This window comes from Peromyscus eremicus, chromosome 15 (assembly GCF_949786415.1).
Source record: "Peromyscus eremicus chromosome 15, PerEre_H2_v1, whole genome shotgun sequence".
Lineage (NCBI taxonomy): Eukaryota > Metazoa > Chordata > Mammalia > Rodentia > Cricetidae > Peromyscus > Peromyscus eremicus.
The window spans coordinates 28,689,634-28,710,837 of record NC_081431.1 but is presented as its reverse complement, the minus strand read 5'-3'; the positions used below and the strand labels follow the sequence as shown (position 1 = coordinate 28,710,837).

The 21,204-nt window shown below is 41.9% G+C and overlaps 1 protein-coding gene across 1 annotated transcript in view; it reads right to left on the bottom strand.

Annotated features, from left to right (window-relative positions):
- Pou2f1 (POU class 2 homeobox 1) overlaps positions 1-12,318 on the bottom strand; it is a 142,156-nt gene extending 129,838 nt beyond the window's left edge. The window contains exon 1 of the mRNA XM_059280569.1: positions 12,230-12,318. Within this exon, the coding sequence (XP_059136552.1) occupies positions 12,230-12,290 (61 nt within the window). The 5' untranslated portion in view covers positions 12,291-12,318. The remainder of the gene's footprint in view (positions 1-12,229) is intronic.
- Between the last annotated feature and the right edge of the window lie 8,886 nt (positions 12,319-21,204).

The following is a 21,204-nucleotide window of genomic DNA, read 5'->3' as shown; positions in this document are numbered from 1 at the left end:
CAGAGATAAACAGCATACCAAATAAACAAGGCAATGCAGAATGAGAGTAGGGTATATACAACTGGGGACCAATGCCATTAGAGAGTTATTTCTCTCCAGAAACAATGACCAACTGTCATGTTGCCTCAGGTGAAAGTGACACCCCTGGATTAGTAACAGCTTGATAAGGGAGAAGAAATGTGATAAAACTAAAGTAGTTTTTTTCTTAGCAGGATTTGTTCCATACAAATTTTCTACTACAACCCATCTAAGAACCATTAAAACATTTAAAAATGTTAAAATAATATGTAACTATGAAAGTCCCAATCATCTTTCTCACCAACTAGATCATACATGACACACAAGACACACGGTCCCTCCATTAAAATTATCCAGATGTGAACAACTATAGTTGGTTTTATTTACTTACTTATTTTGGAGATAAATCCTCACTCTACAGATTAGACTGGCCTTGAGCTCTCCAGCCTCCAGCTTCAGCCTCATGAGAATTAGGACTGAGCCATCACAATTATTTCCTATTTAACTCTTAATTCAAAATTGCTAAAGATTTATGGATTACTAGTATCAGCAATTTACATACCAATAACTTCCAACTATTTTATATTCATCATCTGGAAATGTCTGAAAGATAAGTTAATATTAGGTTTGGTAATCAAGTGTTCATCTCTCCAAACAGCAAGACAGAGATAAAGACACATAACTAAGAGTTGTGTTCCAGGGCAGTGATATGTCAAGACCCTGTCCTCAAAAATAAAAATAAAAACACACAACTGACTATTTCCTACCACAGGATCTGGATCTGAGAACTAAATGCAGTTGTTAAATATGGAGACTTTACAAACAGAAACTCAGAAAGCCCCCAATTCTTGCTATAACTCATCATTCAACTAGCCTGAAGCAGAAGTCAATGCCCAGGAGAATAACATTGTTCCTAATTACTTACTGACACCACCAAATAGATCTAACACTGGGATATGCCACTCAGTCTCATTAACCCTGCTTTGTCACCTGAAATCTAGGAGTGACATTTCATTCCAACAGAGTCGTTGTGGTTAATAAGAATCTGTGCAAAGCATTCGGTACAGTGATACAAAAACTTTATAAATATGATTACTGTTGGAGAAATCAATGCATTTTTGTGTGTTTGTGTGTCAGAAGGTATAGAAATTGCCACAAAATCTGACTGCAGATTTAGTCACTAAAATGTATTAAGATCATGAAAATAAACTCACAATGTAGGTAGATATTATGTTCAACTTTTCAGCTTAATATCAAGTAACAACACTGAACTTGAGTTCCTTGAAAATGCTATTTTCAGTTGTGTGTATGTGTGTATGTTCTTTTCACTTAGAACATTTTCAATCCCATCTTCTACTTCCAATCTTTGGACTGATCACCTATTCATTCATCCTTTATGCTTCACCATAAACACTACTTTCTCAGAAAGCCCTTCCTAATGCACTTGTCCAGATTAGGGCATCTACCTTATGTTTCTATAGCACTATCCCCCACACTTATCGATGAACCACCATGAACACTGTCACTGTATGATTCTCCAACACTGTCAGCTTTGAGATCTACTAGCATTACTCTCCCTCTACCTAGCTCAAGGAAAAGAGTGAAAGTAGCTCTGTGTTTACTGAATAAAATGGAGGCAGAAGGGTTTATTAACTATAACCCTGTTCACATTCACACTGAGTACTACCAGTTCATGCTAAACTTATGCCCTGTTCATTTACATTCTGGTAAGATGAGCTACATCCTCAGCCATTCTCTGTAGTGTGGTAATTAAGAATCATCTTTTGAGACACTCTAAACAATAAATAATTTTGAAATGTAACAAGTAATCATTTGATGCTACCAAATCACTGTCAAGTTTTATAAAATACGGATTTTCAGACTTCAACTGTGTTAGAATCTCAGGTGGTGGCTAGGCCTTCTCTCATCCCAACCCATTTAATCAAACAAGCACTATTTGCTAACTGCCTACTCTGTTCCTGCTTTCAAAGTTCTTATGAGACAAGATTTTACTTATATAATCAATTAGGGAAGAAAATAAGACTGTCTACAGTGAAGTGCTGAATTAGCTAAATGAACACAAATTAAGTACTAAATTCAGACCTGAAACTAGGGCAGAAGCTCAGACTGAAAAAGAGGCTATTTATGGAGACAAGCTATGAATAGATAGGCCCCTAAAGATAAGCAGGCCATAGATCCTTCATATCAACAAAGGGGAAGAAGGTTTTTAGATCCTTCCCCTAAAGACTTCTAAAAATCTTGTAGAAAGACCTAGGGCCGTAGAAAGTCAGGTCAAGATGCCCAGCCTCCTTGCTCCTAGTGGACAACAGGAAGAACAGAACAGCCTCATTGTTACTTTTAAATAAAAATACCAGAGACTTTTAAAAGTGTGAAATTTGGCCTGGAAATGCAGCTTAGTGGTAGAGTCCTTAAGTAACACTGGGTTTGATCCTCAGCATCACAAAAATAAAAATGAATTAAAAAAAATAAAGTGTGAAGTTCCTCTTAATTTAAATTATGAAAACCTTTTGAAAGTCCATTAAAGGACATCCTAAAACTACACAACGAGGCCCTGATAGGGAACACAGGCATCTCAACTACGAGAACCTTTGTCTATGCTCCACATACCACAAAATTCCCAGGCAGGGACAGTGTTGCACAGGTCTCAGAACAACAGTCCAGACACTTTGGCCTGCCCAAACAAAATAGGAGGTTTACTTTAAAATCACATCTCAAACTGAAATTGGGGTAGGGAATTGGGAGAAAGAACGAGGAAAGCCTCCAGACAAAATATAGCCATCCTCCTCCCAGGGGCAAGTTTTCTAAAATCAAAACTTCTTAAAAGGAATGCTCCATGGTGTGTGGGGGCATGGTGCTTCCTTGTTGGAAGCTTGCTAAGGAAGTAGTGGAAGATAATGTACAGATAGGGGTACCACTAGAAGACAGAATGCAACACTTCCACTGCAGAGGTTTTCAGAGTACTAAAAGAGCACACTTCTTTCCCAGGGGGCTGGCTGGCTATACACAGATGCACAACCTTTAATAAGAGACCCCACAGAATCCATCAGCCACAAACTCTATCCCTTCTCTACAACAGCACAAGTAATAAAACTGCAGATCTTACTCTGGTGCTCCTCTAAGAAAAACTATTACAGTCCTTTAAAGATGCCTCTGCGATCAATCTGTTCCTCCCCCACAGAATACCTCTAACACTGTTATTATCACCATCTTCTTGTTGACAGAAATAACCACAGATGTCAGTGGCAAAGTCAAAATGAGATGTCAAGGCTCAATCCACATACACATCAGCATATATGGACATCATCCCTTACATTCATGTTTATCATCCATTTAACTGACTAAAATTTCTTTTTCAGTTTTTAAAAGGAACGTAAATAAGATCTACCCAAAAATGTGTCAAGAATGTTTGAAATTTTAATTCTTACATGACTCTGCAGTTTAAGAGCACTAACTGCTCTTGAAGAGGTACCCAGGTTCTGTTCCCTGCAATCCACATGACAGTTAACAAATGCCTGCAACTCCAATTGTTGGGGATACATTCGTGATACCCTTGTCTCGCCCCTGGTGAGCTGATAACCACACATGGCGCACATATATTCATGCAGGCACACATACACATAAAAAAAAATTGAACTGAATTCTTCCCTTATTTTCCAAATAGCTCCCTCTCCCAACTTTCTTACATCTATCTGTTCATGATCCTAATCTTCAGGTAAGCCATGTTCAAAACCTTGATATTTCACCCTTTGACTCTAGCTGCTAAACATTTCAAAATAAGGGTACTGTCCAAAACAACTAAAAACTGACTCCTTGCTGCCTAGCAAACAAAATAAATTCAAACTCTTGATCCAAAGCAAGGTATTCACATGAATTCGAAGCTCCTATTGATAAAGCTCCAAATCTGGCTTAATGCCTTCCTAGTCTTCAAAACAGTGCTTATTAAAGCACATGGACCTTGGGAAAGTCACTTAATCTGGCCTTTATTTTACTCAACTATAAAATGGATATAATAACACTTGCCAGTAAGGCTAACTAAAGTAATGAGAATGAGGCTGCTGCTATAAAAATTAAGGCACTATAAAAATACAGACATTATCATTATGTCATGATTATGGCAATTCTATTTATTCCTGCCTTTAAGAGGAAGTAGCCCACATAAAACACAAAACAATGAAACTTGAAAGATGGAAGTAATAAAAGAAACACAAAACAAATACTAGGACGTAAAATGAAAAATGTACACCATAACTGACTATGCATTTGCTTCCCTTCAGGCTACTAATTTGGCATGAACATTGTATTTGATTTATAAAGAAAGCTAAGCCAATTATACAGATCTATATCCGTAAGACTCAAAGTGAACTCACTGGTCAGAGGTAAAATTTCCTCTTAAAGACAGGGCCAGAATCTCCTCTAAAGGTCTATCTTCTGGGTTATACAACTGGACTTCACATCATCATGTCCAACTTGTGCTGTTACATGTGGTTCTCAATCTAACGCTGCGACCCTTTAATAGAGTTCATCATGTTGTGGTGACCCTCAACCATAAAGTTATTTTGTTGCTTGTTGTTGGAGTTTTCTCTCCGGTCCTGCCAAGCCCCAGCAGTCCACTTATAAAATAAACACATAGACTCTTACATTACTTCAACTGTTTGGCCTAATGGCTCAGGCTTCTTGCTAGCTGTTCTTATATCTTAAATTAACCCATTTCTATTAGTCTATAAGTTGCCACGTGGCTCGTGGCTTACCGGTACCTTACGACTCACTTGTCATGGTGGTGGCTGGCAGCATCTCTCTGACTCAGCCTTCCACTTCCCAGAATTTCCTCTCGCTCAGTTGCTACTTCATAACTGCAATTTTGCTACTGTTATGAACTGTAGTGTAAGCATCTGATACACAGGTTATAGTATGAGACACCTGTTGTGAGAGGGTAGTTCGACACAAAGGGGTCAAGCCCCACATGTTGAGACCCACTGAACTAGACTGAAATCCTCAGAGGGCAGGTAATTGCTTTACTATGTAAGCCTCTTGACTGCAATTAAAGCAATTAAACACCTCAATTTCTGTATATTTGTTTCTATGAATCCAATCTACTCCCATTTCAAATCACCCTGTGCCCCATCATGTTACTCATAGTCAGTCTTTAGTCAATCCTCTAACAGCTTCCCAGCAGAAGACAAACGCCTCTTGGGTCCTCACCTAAACCAGCACAACACTGAATATGAGTTTCTCTGCAATAGCCTGCCTGCCTGCCTTCCTTCCTTTCTTTCTTCCTTCCTTCCTTCTTTCCTTCCTTGCCTTCCTATTCCTCTAAATTCTTTCACAGACTTCATAATGCCAACACTCAGAAAAAACGAAACAGGAGGATCCAGACAGAACTCAAGATCAGCCTGGGCTACACTGGAGTCCCAGCCAGTATAAGGTTACACAGTGAGACTCTATCTTCAAGGAGAAAAAGAAAAGTCTCATCCACATGAAGTCTCCTCTGGCTGACTGCAATGCGGGGGAGGGGTTTACAATGCCCAAAGTCAAGGGTAGGAGGACAACACAGCACAGCTAGCTCAGTGGTAAACAAAATCAGCATGCAGTGAGCCCTGCTCAGATCTCCAGCACCAAAAAAAAAGAAAGTCAGAAATCTATGTTCTTACATGTTCCCTTACACATGTGTGGTGTTACTTGTGCATATGTGTACATAGAGGACAGAGATCAACACGAACTGCCTTTGGAAGTGGCTCTCTTTATTTTTTGAGACAAGGTCTCTCATTGTCCTGGAATTCACCCATTTCCTGAATAATAGGTTTCAGAAATCCCCCACCTCTACCCCAAACCCACCCAGTGCTGGAATTAGGGATCAAACATCTTACTAGTTGAGCTATCTCCCCAAGTCCTGCTATTCAACAGTCACTAAAAACTGAGGCACAGTTTCTCACAGGGAAGTAAAAGCTTTGGAACAGATTACATCTAAATTACCTTCCAGCTATAACATTCTAGGATATTTTGATTAATTCAAACTTGAACACACCCTGATTTCTTCCTGATCTTCATTATGTTGCATATTTTAATATGTAATTATATACATTGTTTTAAATTTTCCCTGCTTAAGTAAGCATACCAACCCTACTATAACATTATTTACTTCCTTGTTGTCCACAGAAAGAATGGAATAAGATCAGGTACACTGCAGATATATTTTTATAAGCTAAGAAATGTTAATAATGTTTAAAGATTCATTATAATATCTTGCTGTAATATAAATCAGTAAAAGCATTTTCTCATTAGCCAAACCATTAAGTGCACAAAACCAAGGAAACACCTAAATTAGTCTTTTTAAAGTATTTTCCCTTAAAGCTACTGTAAGTACTCCACTACTCAAGGGGACGTATTAAAACACAAGTATTATAACATGCACAGAATGTTTATTTCCTAGTCATTTCTGTTAACACTTTCTAATGCAAACCGAAAGCTCACAAGGAGAAAAAGAATCTAATATTTATTATTGTACTGATTTAATTTCATCAACTATTTCTATGATTCTAACATAAAAACCAATAAAGTCACAAAGAATTATTAAATAAATCATGTGGCAAATTAAATTATACTTATTATAACATTCTTTCAATATTATCATCTAAGTAAAGCTACTACAAGCACTCACAGAGCTTAATCTTGTGCTTTTTAACTTCTTTAAAAAATTAATATAATGTATCCTCTAAATATCCAGTTTTCTAGATAGCATTTCAAAGGAGAATTTTCTAAATCTAGAAATGTGTTGAATTTTCTTTTGCTCAATTACTAGTTTCATAAAATTTACACAACAATGAACACTTCAGAAGAGGGACATTATTAAAAAAGAAATAAAATAAGTTATATTAGTCACTGAGTATAGAAAGACATCCTATCAATGCTCAGTAAGTTAACAACTGATAGTAAAGACACATGAAGCTCTGTAAACAGCATGCATGGTATGCAACAAGTTTCTTCACGTCAAAGGTTCTGACTCCAAACAGTCCTCATACTTGAAATTCTCCACACACTGTAAATGAGGAGTTAGTCCGGCAAGGGCTCCTCCACCTGAGCTACTCTCACGGCACTGATATAAGGACTGCAAGCATTTCTACCAAGAGCTCACCGTCAGCTTAGCACAGGAGTATGGACGTGTAAAATCAAACCGCATTTTTTAAAATCTGCTCAATTGTCCTCATTCACAAAATAAAGATGTCACTAATATGCTTTTTGAAAGATGCATAAGGAAACTGCTATTCTCTATGAACTGTAATTATTACCTCTTTTAACCACTCAAAAAGACCCACTTAGATGGTATGATGTAAAAAAAAATTTCAAATACTGGCCCAAAGAGGTTTCTTACAAATGGAGGGTGAAGTCACCTCACTGGAGGCTGGAGCATTTAAGTGGGTGAGTTTAAGGCCAGCATGGACTATATAACAAATCCCAACCTCAAAAATCAAAACAGCAAAATCACCAAGGGGCAGAGATTCACTCAGGAAGAATACAGAAATTAAAATAAGGGCTTTATGTCACTGAGCCAAATCAAAACTTTCACTCTAATGCCTAAAGTTGGATTTCTATGACAAAATAAATACGTTCGCTCAGACATTTTAGCTCTTAGGAGAGCATGGGTGACCAAAACTGGATGTTTTATCTGTGACTTGTTCTAGTTTCTAAATGAAAATTACTTGAATGATTCCAAATGAAATCACTTCCATTAGGAAAAATACATAATTACTATTCACCAAAATCGTGTTATTGAACCAATACTGATGTTAAAAAGCAAAGAGATGGTAGTCCTGTATCATTATTTTTAATAGCACCGAAAATAAGACTACAATAAAAAGATTAGGCTATGGCTTTCAGCACTAAAAAAAATATGATAAAGCAATTGTCACTACACAATACCACAGTCTTCTCAATACAAAGGAAAACAGTCTGAATTTAAGCCCACACATTTACATCCGTCAAGATAAAGCAATACAGATTCAAGAAACAATTCAAATATTTCATTTATAAATGAAAAACACTTAAAGTATTCCCAGTTCTGTCATTTTAGAGCACTTGCCTGTGATATTCAGGGTTCTATCACATACCTTTGGTAACCTGGTAAAGGCAGTTTGTCATTCTAAGTCCTAAACTTATTTCAAAATCCACTGATCAGGTGAATGACGTACTAACAATTAGTTCAACCTAGGGCAGCAATGAAACAAATTTTGTTTCCTTGGCTATATAGTACCTACTGATGCGGAGAATAATAGATTTAAAATATGACAAAACATTACACCATTACAATTGAATAATAGCCACCGTTTGTGTTTTCCTTTACTAAAGGCATTTTTTTTTTGAACATGCCAAAATGAAAAGAAATCAAAAGTAAATTGGAGGAGAGAAGTTAAAAGTTACTTTTACAGTAAAGACTTGGAAGCATAAGTCCTTCAGAAATGAAAAACATTTATTCGGTCAGCTGTCATGTCAGAGACCTTAATTCAAAAGTTCCATTATAATTAATAGGTGGGGCAAATTAAGAAAGTGGCAACAGATTTTCTAGAAACTTTTTTGGGAAGTTGCCTGACAACCACATAAGAGACAGGCAGGTTAGAGGCTTCTGAGGGGTCCAAAGTAACCTAAATACTATACTAAGCTTACCTCACAATCAGTGTCAAGAGGAGAACAGCCTTTCTAATCACATACCCCCAAAACTTTACCATTAACAAATGTGAGAACTGCTTAAGAAAATCAAGTAATATCTCAAAACTATATATAGAAATCACTATTTTGAAACGGGATTTTTAAATACCATTCAAAATAAAATGTTCAAACGTGCACAGACAGATCCAAAAAGAACTCTCGAGTCTTTTTAAAGCTACTTCAAAGCACAAGCTTTCCCTTAAGTGTTTCCCCTTATTTTAAATACTATAATTTTAACATAAAAGAATATAGTACCCTCATTTCCCAACTCGGTTTTAGTCAGTATAATAGGCTCCAAAGCCAATGGTCATTCCACAGGCCTGGGCCATACTGTGATTAAGGAGTAGCTTCTTGTAAGATAAAGATTACAAAGAGCAACTAAACAAACAAACAAAAACACAAAATAACCAAGTATATGTATCACTTCTACAAGTACTCTTATTTGAAGTCTATAGTCTCCATCTCAAAATAGGAAGAAATACATTTTTTACTATAGCAAGGACAGCCAACTGAAATAAAAGGCCAGTTCACAAACCTCACCCTTTTCTGTATAACAAAAACTGTAACAGTGAGCTTTGTGTGTAAAATGCAATGTGCATTTTATCATCTTGGATAAAATACCTACAACCCCATCGGTGTTTACACTGCAGCTATCAAGGAGACTGTCCTGAGATAAACGGCTTCCCTATGAGAAGGCTCCACTGCTATACTTCACCTCAGGACAATAAATCACATTAACTGCACCTTGTCCTCTGTCCAATGACATCAGCAGTCTGACCACATCTTGGGAACTGGGTGCAAAAAAACATATGCTCTTTAAGGCATGAAATCATATTACTGGTTTTGTCCATCCAACCTCGGGCTTCAGCTCTCTGAAGTGGTCATTCACCTGAGCATTCTCAGGAAAGCACCCCCCCACATCATTCGGGCCTGCCTATTGGATGTGAAGGAGGGAAAAATGGTGAGACCCAGTTATTTTCAGCTCGTTTGCAGTGAGTCCCCTAAAGCTGACATTTTGTTACAAATTAAACTGGAGTCTACTATGCCTTCATATATTCACCACAGTGGCTTAACACATTCAACACGACTCCTCACACACTTCCCCTAGAAAGCAACACCTTTTAAAAACAAAACTCTTACAGGACAAACCAGAAATCAAAATTACTGTTTTCTCTCCACAGTAAAAGTTAATTGGTTTTCACAGGCCAATTGTACTAAGTCTAGATAAAACAAAATCAATTATGACACCTTAAAGCAAGGGGTGGGCATGCTGAGTGAGCTGCACGATCAGGGTAGACACAATGCCTGTGTTTATCTTCTATTTTCACTCATTTAACCACGACACCAGCACTCAAAGAAAACATAACCCTCTTTCTGTTTTCAGTACTGCTACAATTAAAACAAGCAGGTCTGTGTTGGTGATAGCACACTTGGAGTCCGTGCAGAAACTGGAAAAGCAGCACGGCTGAGAAACCACCCAAGTGTTGTCAACCCGACTTTCTAAATGACCCAGCTACTCCTCAGCTCCTGGAAGGAAAAATCTACCGGCTTTACAGATACCACAAATCTTTACAAAGCCTGAATGAGTTTAATTTGGGAAGAGGGAGACTATCCCCACAGGCAAGTCCTCTATTTGTACTAAACCAGTAGCTCTCATAAGCCTCTGCAAATTGGAAATAAGGTCCACGTTACTACAAACTGCAAGAGAAACTCCTTTTGGGAGAAAACAAGCCACCACAGAGCTGATGCTCAGCTCGAGCTGTTTTTATGCTGGAAGGCCCCAAGAGGATGTGTTCTGCCCGCGGAGGAGGGGACTCAAGTGGCAGTTGGTGGGGGAGTCATTTTGGTTATTAGTAAATAAATCAAGCAGCAGAGAACAAGGCCTAGGCAACTACTGGGGCAGTCCAGGCCTAGTTCTCTTCTTGTCTTCCTAGCACAGACAGGGTTTGATCTCTGAGCCTTGTGGATTGCCAAGAAGGAGGAGAAAAAAAAAAAAAAAAGAATCATATCGAACCACAAAAGCACATGGGGCGAATGTAAAATATAAACACGGCGTTGGGCTGTGAGTGGCTGTTATTAAAGGTCTGAATTACTAAACATGAGAGGCGGGGAAAGCCAGGCGGCCATTTCAAGAATATAAACCTCCCTGAATTAGACATTATTCAAATGAGAAGCAAGTAGAGGACCCAGCACGCAGCCAGAAAGCACCACCACACACAGGCAGGGAGGGGATCTCCGTGTCGAGCCACCACCCCCCCGCTCCCCGCAGGACGGGAGAAATCAAGAATATGATCAACTTGTCAGGACAGGGCAGGAGGGCAATCCTTTACGGTCGAGTTCTCGGGTGGTCTCCGGGAGCTCCCGGGCCTCGGAACCAGAGGGCCCCCGGGGCCCCCGGCGCGTGGGGGGCGGGGGCGTGCGCGGAAGAGCGACCAAACCCCGCTAGCACCTCCACCCCAACTGTCCCGCGACCCCACGGCAGCGGGGACTTGGCCAGACACGCGGGGACCTCTGGGTGCGGAGCCGGGACACACGGACCGACCGACCGAAGCCATTTCCATGGAGGGGAACTTCCCCGAGGGCTCCTCCCACCCAGCCCAGCCCCCTGAGGGACCCGAGGACCCCAGAGCGGGCTCCCAGCCCGAAGGCCACCTCGCGGGGACCCATGCCACGCAGCCCCTAACCACAGCCACCGACCCGCTGGGGTCAGGCCGCCGCCCGGGGCAGGAGCAGGGCGCGGCCGAGGGGCCGGGGCCGTGACCCCCGGAGCTCGGCCCCACACGGACCCCCGCGCGGTCGCGGGCAAGGTGCCACCCCCGGGCGCTCCCCGCGGCGAGCGGCGTCCCCCCCCCTCTCAATCCCGAGCCCGCGCCGGCCCCCCAACCCTGGGGGCGCCGCGCGGGTGTCCGGCCACCGGGGTCCGCTCCGGCCTCGCCGCCCACCGGCATTGTGCTCGCCGCCACCTCTGGCCCCTCCACGCCCCCCCCCAGCCCGCCCGTCCAGGTCTCCCGCCCGCGCCCCGCCGCGCCCCGCCAGCCCAGCCGCTATGAATATGTAAAATGTCTTTATTGTCCTCTCCCGGTGTCCCGGCCCCGCCGCCCGCCGCGGACCCGCTCGGATTCGGGCACCGTGCGAGGAGGAGGAGGAGGAGGAGGCGGCGACGGCGGCCGGCGGAGGAGGAGGAGGAGGAGGGCCGGTGCCGGCGGGCGGGCGGGCCGGCGCGGCGGCGGCGGGGTGGGCCGGGGGCAGGAGGAGTGCGGTGGCTTCCAGCCCCCTTTGCCCCGGGTCTTCTTCCCCCTCCGCCCGGCCGCTCCGAGCTCCTTTCCCCCTCCGCTCGGCGCCCGGAGGGGGCTGTGTTCCCCGGCCCCCCATCTCCTCGCCGTTAATTATAATAATCCTGAGTACTAATAAATTATGCTAAGTCGCGGGGGGGGGGCCAGCGGGAGCCGAGGTTGAGTATGAATATGAATATGTAAAATGCTGTAATGATTACCTGCTGCTGCCGCCGCCGCGGATGAACTCTCATCTTGACTCGCTGCTCCTCCGTCCGCCATTTTGAATATTTTAACCAAAATCGCCCGGTCGATAAACCCTCCCTCGCTCGCTCCCGCTCCCCTCCCCCTCCCGCCCTGACCGCCTCCTCCCTCCTCTTTGCACCCTCCTCCCGTTCCTTCCTCTCCCTAGGCGCGCGCCAGGGGGCGCACGAGGCCGGCGCGGCTCGCTGCCGGCCCCCTTGGAAGAGCTCCACCCACGGCGCGCGCTGTGCGCACGCGCGTCCCGGCGGCAAGGCCTTTCCCCCCCCCCCCCCCCACTCCGCTCCCCACCTCGGCCGCTAATGTGCCCCCCACCTGCCAGTCATGCCTTTCCCTTCAGGAGCTTTTTATTTTTTTCCGCCTCGGCTGGGCGCATGCGCAGTTTGCTCCACGCGCCTGAGACCAGGGAGGCGCATGCGCTTAGCTCCTCCTCTCCCCCCCCCCCCCTCCCGGGGTGTCGCTTCGCCTCAAAGTGGAGCGTGTCAAGTGCTTGTGTGTGTGTCTTCCGAGAGGGCTCCCGTCTTCCGCGTTAGTCCCCTCCCGGATTAGTTCGGGATCTCCATGGCGGGACTGGAAGAGGACAGCGTGCACGGTGGCTCACAGCGAGGACGGCCACGGAGAGTGAGGGGAGCGCCCCACGGCCGCGCCCCGGCGCTCCGCACTTTGCTTGCGGCTTCCCTAGCAGTTGGCTCGGACCTCGGAGGGGGCCGCTCCCCTCCGCGGCAATTTCCGGGCCTGTGGGCAGGTGGGGGCGGAAGCGCCCTCGGCGGGCAGCGGGCACGCGGCACCTGCTGGGCCACGCGCGGACGTCCCGCTCGAAATTTGAATCGGCACTAATCTCCGCCCCGCCACTCCGCCGGGGCTGCAGATTCGACCCCGGCCGGCGCGGGGCGTGTCCCGGCGGCTCTAATTAGCCGGGTGCCGCTGGGGCTCCACTTGCTGCCGACGCTGGTGCCCCGAATTCTCTTCCCTTCGGGCCGGACGCCCTTGCGCGTCCCGGGCGAAACAAACAGACTCCATCTGCGCAAGGACTTTGTTTTTGGAGCACTTTTTAAAGGCTCCTTGTAAACCGACCTGATTAAAAAGGTGGAAGTTGGCAGTAGCGCCACCGTGACTTGCCTTGCTGTGTAGCTCAGGAAATAGGATAGTGGGGGAAAGTTTCCACTTGGGTCTTCCTTGGTAATTAGCCAACATATGAGCGAGATTTCTCTTTACTGCTAAAGATTCTCCTAGATGAAGACCCAAATCTATTTTACTAATTCTTAACAAGTCCCACGAGTTTCCTAAATTTTTTTTCCAGGATAAAAACAAAAATAGTTCGTGGTAAGCGAAGTTTAAAAAAAAAAGTATCTCCTTAAGAGAGATACTATCAAAGTTTCAACTGGGTAAAATTACAGTTTCTCCCCAAAACAAACAAACAAACAAACGAAAAACAGATCCCTGCCTGAAAGCAATTATTTTAACGGCTAAAGTTTTAATTGTAAGTCTGAACTTGCTTGCGGAATTTCTTACACTGCACAAGTACAGTTAAAGCTATTGTCAGTTACAGCCAGTGATTTGGGGTGAGAATGATTTATTCGTGGTAATTAAGCCTTAGGGTGTGCACATGACTGCTTAAACCAAATAACTGGACCACCCTATAATTATTTTAAGATACACAAACCAACACAGTAAAGGAAATGCAAATTTTAACCATGTTACAATTAATCTTTGGAAATACGGCACAAATTATATTCACCCCTGTTACTATAGAAGTCTCGGAATATAATTTAAGGTTAAGTAAATAAATAGCACTGCTTCTGGTGGGCACAAATTTGAAGTCATTACCACTAACCTATTTTCTTCCTATTTAATCATAGTTTGTCCTTTGTTTCAAGAAGTAAATGCGTATAACCTTCATCAAGTCATTGAAACTAGTGTATGTGGTATTCATTCTGCAGCGGTTCATTTCCATAAAAGGAAGTTTTGTGGGAAGAATTAGTTAAAGAAGAAGAATTTTGTGAGGGGAAGAAAAGTTTTAAATAGTCTGTATCAATCTTTTCCATAATGGTTGTATTTATGTTTGCGTCTGGGTCCCCAGTGCCTAGCATAACTCTTGGGTTTAGTAGATGCTCATAAATGTTTATTGAATTTTTAAAAAGCAAATAAAATTGTATGGTTTTTTTAAACTGATGAAGTCATTTAAAAATGTATTAATACCTACGTTCTACCATTTTCTTTACTAGTTGCTGAGTATAAGGAAATAAGATAGTATTTTGAGTTCAGCAAACTTACAGGTATCAACTTTTTTTTAATCTGAAGGTATGAACCCTATTATCTCAATTTTTCAGGATAGAGGAATTGACACATAAAGATTGTCCAGTGTCACACCACTCTTGAGTGATGCAACTGAAATTCAAGCATAGGCAAGGAACCATCTTAACTATTCTTCTATGCCATCTGCTGTGAATCAGGCCATGTCTTTGAGGTCTATGTATTTCAGTGTGTGGGAGAAAATATATTAAGAAATTATGTCCTGATTTGTGAATAGGTATGGTTACGTCACTAAATTTCATGTATTGACTTATAAGAAATTATTGAATGAGATTTTGTGGCCTTTCTTAAATGAAGCAAATATATTCTGCTTCCTAAAATACATGTATGAGGACCAAAATTCCTTCTTCATTCTTGGTCCATGAAGTGCGGTTGTTCTCACAGCACAACATGCTGTTAGGACTAAGCAAGTTAGGTCTTGTCTCTACAGGCAGAGGAATCTTGAGACGAAGAGCGGCACTGCCTTCCTTAAGGTGACCTTAGCTCTCCATGCTGCCACAGGTACTTGAACTGAGGAATGAAGACTTTTGGAGATACCTTTTAATGATACGTTTGAGTGACTAAGTTAAAATGATCATTTTAATAAACATTTCACCTGTTCATAAAGATTCACATTCTAACAGAGCAAAGTAATTTGCCTAATGGTCTATGGGTGCATTTGTTAACTATGGCAGAGTTTGCAAACTGTGCTCTGTGACACCCTCAGGGTTAGCTTAAGGTCAGATTTAAAACAAAGCAAGAACTCTTTACCAGAATGGCTTTGCTTTACCTGTATTGGCGCACCGATGAGATTTTATTTGCAAACATGGTAATACTACTTAATAAACATGTAAGGGATTTACTGCCTTGGAAGAGTCCACTAGGCTGTTACATGCTTGAAATGCAGATGCTCTGGAGGTTTCCAGATTATTCAAGACTATTATCTATGAAGCATTAGGGTCTTCATCTTCCCTTTTCCATTGTTTACAGTATGTTCAGAAGATATTCTAAGAAAGATCCTGATCCAGCCTTGAATGTTTCAAACATTTCAGGGAATCTTCTCATTCAGCTGTGAAGAGGCCTTCACTCAATGAATATATCTTGGTCACATGTCTTAACATTCATAAAAGTATGGCAAGCCTACTGCCTGTAGCTGACTGATAGAATTTATGTTCTACCCTTAATGTACAATGTAGACTATTTCTACTTCTCAAAGAATGTGCACTGAGATCTTTACAATTCAATACTCATCAAAAAGCTCAATAACATTTATGGAGAACTGTCTGATAGATACATAGCTATTTTCCCCTCTAGTTCAGGGTCAGCAAATATACAATACTGTTCTTGCTACTATCTTTTCCAAGCCTCTGGCCAACTTTAATCCATAACCCCTTTCTTAAACTGAGTTTAGACTCTTGCTCAAACACAATTCTTTCTGACTAGTGCTTCAGGCAGCCATTGGCATCTCATCAGCATTGGCATGCAACATGAAATCCATTTGCTATTTCACCTCTGGATACTCTTAAAAGCCAAACTGTCAGAAAGCCATGAACTTGAAATTCATCATTTTGTCCCCGTGTAAGATTCTTTCCTAGAATTGCTCTTTGGACTTATGTCATCAGCCTACATTACAATCATAAGAAAACCTCTTAGAAATGCATCATGTTTACTGTAGGGGCATTTTTGGAGTGGCTGTCTTCTGAGGATTCTTTTTTAACACTGGAGGGCAGAGGTTAAGTAGCACACCTAAATTCACTCAGTGAAGTGGGAGATAGAAATTGAAGCAAAGATCGCTTGATTGCATATCCTTTGCTCCTTTCTGCTTGGTGTCCTCAGACCTGCTCCCACCTGCCTCCCCAGCCTGCCTTCCTCCTGCTGCCTGAATGCAGCCAGTCCTTTACCTTGTTTGCATGCACTCAGGTCCCTATTCTATTGATTCCGTTTTGCCCTTCCTTAATTTTCTTTGCCTCTTCCTATCCTTCCTTAGAAACTTTTTCTAGATAAACCCTCCCTGCAATTACTCATCAACTCACTACAATCTGAATTTGCTCCAGCCGTTTTCCTGGAATTACTTTATTGGAAGTCACTGATGACCTCCTAACTGCCAAATCTGATGACATCTTCAGTCCTCATCTTGGCCCATCTCTCAGCAATTTGACATTGTTGATCACTCCTTTCTCCGTAAAATCATCTCTGCCTCTGGCCTCAATGACAAATTGCTCTCCAATTTCTCCTCTTATCTCTCTAACCACATCTTGATTTTCCTCATTGGATCCTCCTCTTCTTCCCATCTAATATAGGTACTCCTTTATCTCTCTCTCTGAGTTTTAGAGATCTGCCTTTATCTCTCCATGTTGCAAGCCTGTTCGATGTCATTATCCCCCCAATTTCAATTGTTGTCTTTCTGTTATTGTTAGCCGATTCCTAAATCTATACATTCAGGCCTTTCTTATTGTCGGAGATGTTACATGTATCTCTTGCACTAGAATATAAGCTATGAAGGGCCTGTACATAATCTATGGTAAACATTTTTAAAACACATTTTCTTGCACTATTCCATCTATCTCATAATAACTGTCCAAACACATACAAAGTCTTTATTCACAAACAGCAATGGAAACCTATATTTGGCACTGTTCTAGACAAAATATTTTCTTTGGATTTTTGGAATATCCTGAGATTAGTACACATTTAATTCAACTTTTTAATCTTCTAAGCCAGCATAGCTGTCTAAAATTTATGCGCTCTAAATATACATTTCCCACATATCAGTATCTTTGAACTCAAGATGTATTTCAGAAGGGGTGTGATTTTAAAATGTATTTTGTTAATCAGTTGGCAGCATTTTAATGGTATGTGAAATAATGGTACTTCTTATCTGTGTCATTTAAAATTCTATGAAATACCATATTTTTAGTAAGAATTAAAATTTAGAGATGCCATTTTAATTTTTATCAGCTCAGAAATGCTTATTAATTCAGATTTGCTGTGTTTTTAAGGCAGGAAGAGATTTTTAAAGGCTTTCCTATATTAGGGCTCAGATGAAAGGAAAAGATTTCCATTTGCACAGTAGATTACACCTATAAATATTTCCTCTCTACTCCAAATACATAGTAATGCTAAATGAAAATGGAAAAGTGGGGGCAGGCTGAAAACTAATCTCAATGAGTCAGGAAGAAGACACAAAGGGAAGCCCTGAGATCAGCTCACAGCTTTGTCAGCATAAAAAAAGTTTATTCTTGAACCAATTATGAGTGATCGTGGCCCCAAAACATGGATATAGATTGCTTTAAAAAAAAAAAAAAACATGTTCAGCCGGGTGGTGGTGGCTCATGCCTTTAATCCCAGCACTTGAGAGGCAGAGCCAGGCAGATCTCTGTGAGTTCAAGGCCAGCCTGGTCTACAGAGGGAGATCCAGGACAGGCACCAAAACTACACAGAGAAACCCTGTCTCGAAAAACAAAAACGACAACAACAACAAAAATAAATAAATAAAAGAAGAACAAAAAACATGTTCTAGGGGCTAGAGAGATGGCTCAGAGGTTAAAAGCATTAGCTGCTCTTCCAGAGGACCCTGGTCCAATTCCCAGCACCCACATGGCCGTTCACAACTGTTTGTAACTGCAGTTGCAGGGAATCTGACACCCTCACACAAACATACATGCAACAAAAACACCAATGCGCATAAATAATGAAAAGGAATCATCAAAAATTTGAAAAAAAAAAAAGATCCGGTCTGTTAGGATTCTGCACTCCCGCTATAGGACCGCAAATGAACGCAGCGCAGTCACGCAATCAGCGCATGTGTGGTGTAGCTCCATAAGCCCACCTGCACATGTGTAGGGGAATCCTTAAAAAGTCGGACCAGACTCCTCCCCTCTCTTCTGTTCTTTCCTCTTCCTCCCCCTAACTCTCTTTCTCCTGCTCGTGTCTCTGCCCCAGGCCTGACCATGCTCTCTTCTGTACCCCCCTTCCTCCTGATAAAGCTCTGATACTAGATTTGGTCATAGCTCATGACCTTTCTTGAAGGGTAACCAGCACTGCTTTTTATTTAAAACCAACACAATCAGGCTCGGTGGTGCATGCCTATGATCTGTAGGATCTCTATGTGTTCCAGGACAGCCAAGGTTACACAGAGAAACGCTGTCTCGAAAAAACTACAGCAATCAAAGTGTTCCAATGTGGAGACAGTTTTGTGAAATTTCTAGTTATAAGAACAAAAGGAAAGTCATTAGGAATTTTTCAGATACATTCATGGAAACTTCAGGTAGGCAAGAGATCAAACTGCAGTGTTGTGTGAGACAGACCAACAGCCCTAAGCCTAAACAACAGCATTGCTTCAAGCGGAGTTTGAACTGTGGGTGCAACTTTGATGCCAGCATGAGCTACATAAGCTCCTGTCTCAACAAAAACAAAAACACCCAAGGCTATAAATGCAGAGCTCTAGCACCAGGCTGAGGGTGGTACCTGTAATCCCAACTACCTGGAGGCTGAGGCAGAAGGATCATGAGTCCTGTAGAGGGGCAGGAAGAGCAAGAGTCCCAAGGCAGAGGGAGGGTTGGGCTGGGGGAATTAGGAAAATGGCAGTTAAGAGTACTTACTCCACAATCATGAGCTGCGGGGGCAGGGGTGGTGGTGGTGGTGCAGAAACAGAAAGATCCCTGTGGCTTGCTGAAATCCAGCCTAGCTGAGAAAACAAAAGCCCCAGATTCAGGGAGAGAGAGACCTTGCCTCAAAGTATGTGGAGAATGACGGGGCAGGGGGCAGAGGCACTGTGTCTGGAGATGAGGAACAACAGACTGTTAAGTGCAGAGCCACAGTTCCTAAGTATAGGGATGTGCTCGGCCGTGGAGGCACACGCCTTTAATCCCAGCACTTGGGAGGCAGAGCCAGGCAGATCTCTGTGAGTTCAAGGCCAGCCTGGGCTACAGAGCGAGGTCCAGGACAGGCACCAAAACTATACAGAGAAACCCTGTTTCAAAAACAAACAAACAAACAAAACAAAACAAAAATCACCTAAGTATAGGCATCTAGGGTAAAGGAAAGTACTTTTTTCCCTTTAGGTTTTGTTTTATACAATCCTGGAACAGGATTGTGTCAAATGCATGATGGTCAGAGGGACTAAAGTTCAGAGAAATTTAGTAACTTGCCTAAAATCGCTTAGGGGCTACAATTTGAATGCAGGACCACTGACATCAGCTTTTCGCACATAGGAGGCTGCCCGCCTTCTTTGCCTTCTCTCGGGAGAGAGAAACTAGTATTTCTCATTGCCAGATAGTACTGATTGCTATTTACTTTCTCATCTATTTCATATTATGATAATGTTTTCCTGGAATTGGATGATATAATACTAGAAATTGAAGATGTTTATTCGCTACAAAGATTACATATGCAGGCTTCCTGTCATAATCAAGGGAAGTTGCTCACATCATTTATGATTTCCAGTCTTCTCTGTAGATGATAATGCTTATTTTAAGAATTGGGTTTTACTAAGCCCGCTGATCTTCCAAAGGAAAGTAGGTGATGGGGGCAGTCACATACCCTTTTGATATTTATTGAGTCTGGAGTCCACCTTAAATTGGTTTGCTGGGAAATATTGCATGTGATGAATGATGTAGTATTTAAATGATGCTGTGGATGTTTTCCTTTGTAATAAAGCAAATTATTCTAACAAAACTATTTTGTTTCAATTCTTCATACAAAATTCATGTTTGAAATCCATCTAGGCCTTAAAACTTTAAATTTCCATAACAAGTTTTATGCATTATTAAATTTTATGCACTACTGCATTGTGCTCTTGAAATTGATTGTACAATCTAATTAATTCAGAATATTAACTACAATTTCCATAAAATGAATAGGATAATGTTGATGGGGGTGAGATGGAGCGCTAAGATCATCTCGTCCCCCTCTCTCCAGCATCCCAATTATGTGTATACTAAAACAGCTTCTCTGGAAATCCCGTAGCCAGTAACTTCAATTTGGGGAAACACAGCCAAGATCAAAAGTTAATTTAAAATACTCCCAGATACACAACTCTTAAAGACTTATGTTTCATTTTCAGGCATACATTTCCAACTTTCTGTCAAAAGTTAAAGCCCCATTTTTTGTTTGTTTTTTAATTTGCTTGTTTTGCTTCTGTTCACCAGAGTTTTCATAAGCCATGGGATTTCTAAACCTAAAGTAGATAAATTATCAAATTAAAAGTATGATGAAGGCAAATCTATTCCTTGAGACTGCCTCCCTGAGAAGCAAAACACACCCTTGGCAACAATGGAAGAGAGCAAACTGTCCAGAACGAATAGAAGACCTCAGAAACCATGGCGGTCCAAGGGTTCTTTATCTTAGAGAGAGCAGCCCTGTGCTACTAGAAGAGCCTGGGGTCCTTACCATCTCGTGTTACAAAACGTGATCGATTCTCAAGGTAACTTGGGGAAAACTTGTCACTCCCCAGACACTCACCTCTATTTAAGAAGGTAGTAAACTATTGTATAAAATGTTTTAAATCTTAAAAGGCTGTTTAAATGACTTGGGAAATTAACTTAGGCAGAATATCAATTTTCTAATACTGTAACACAAGTAAAAATATATTAGAATTGAATCCTCTTCTGAAAAACAAAAAACAAAAAAAAAAAAACAAAAA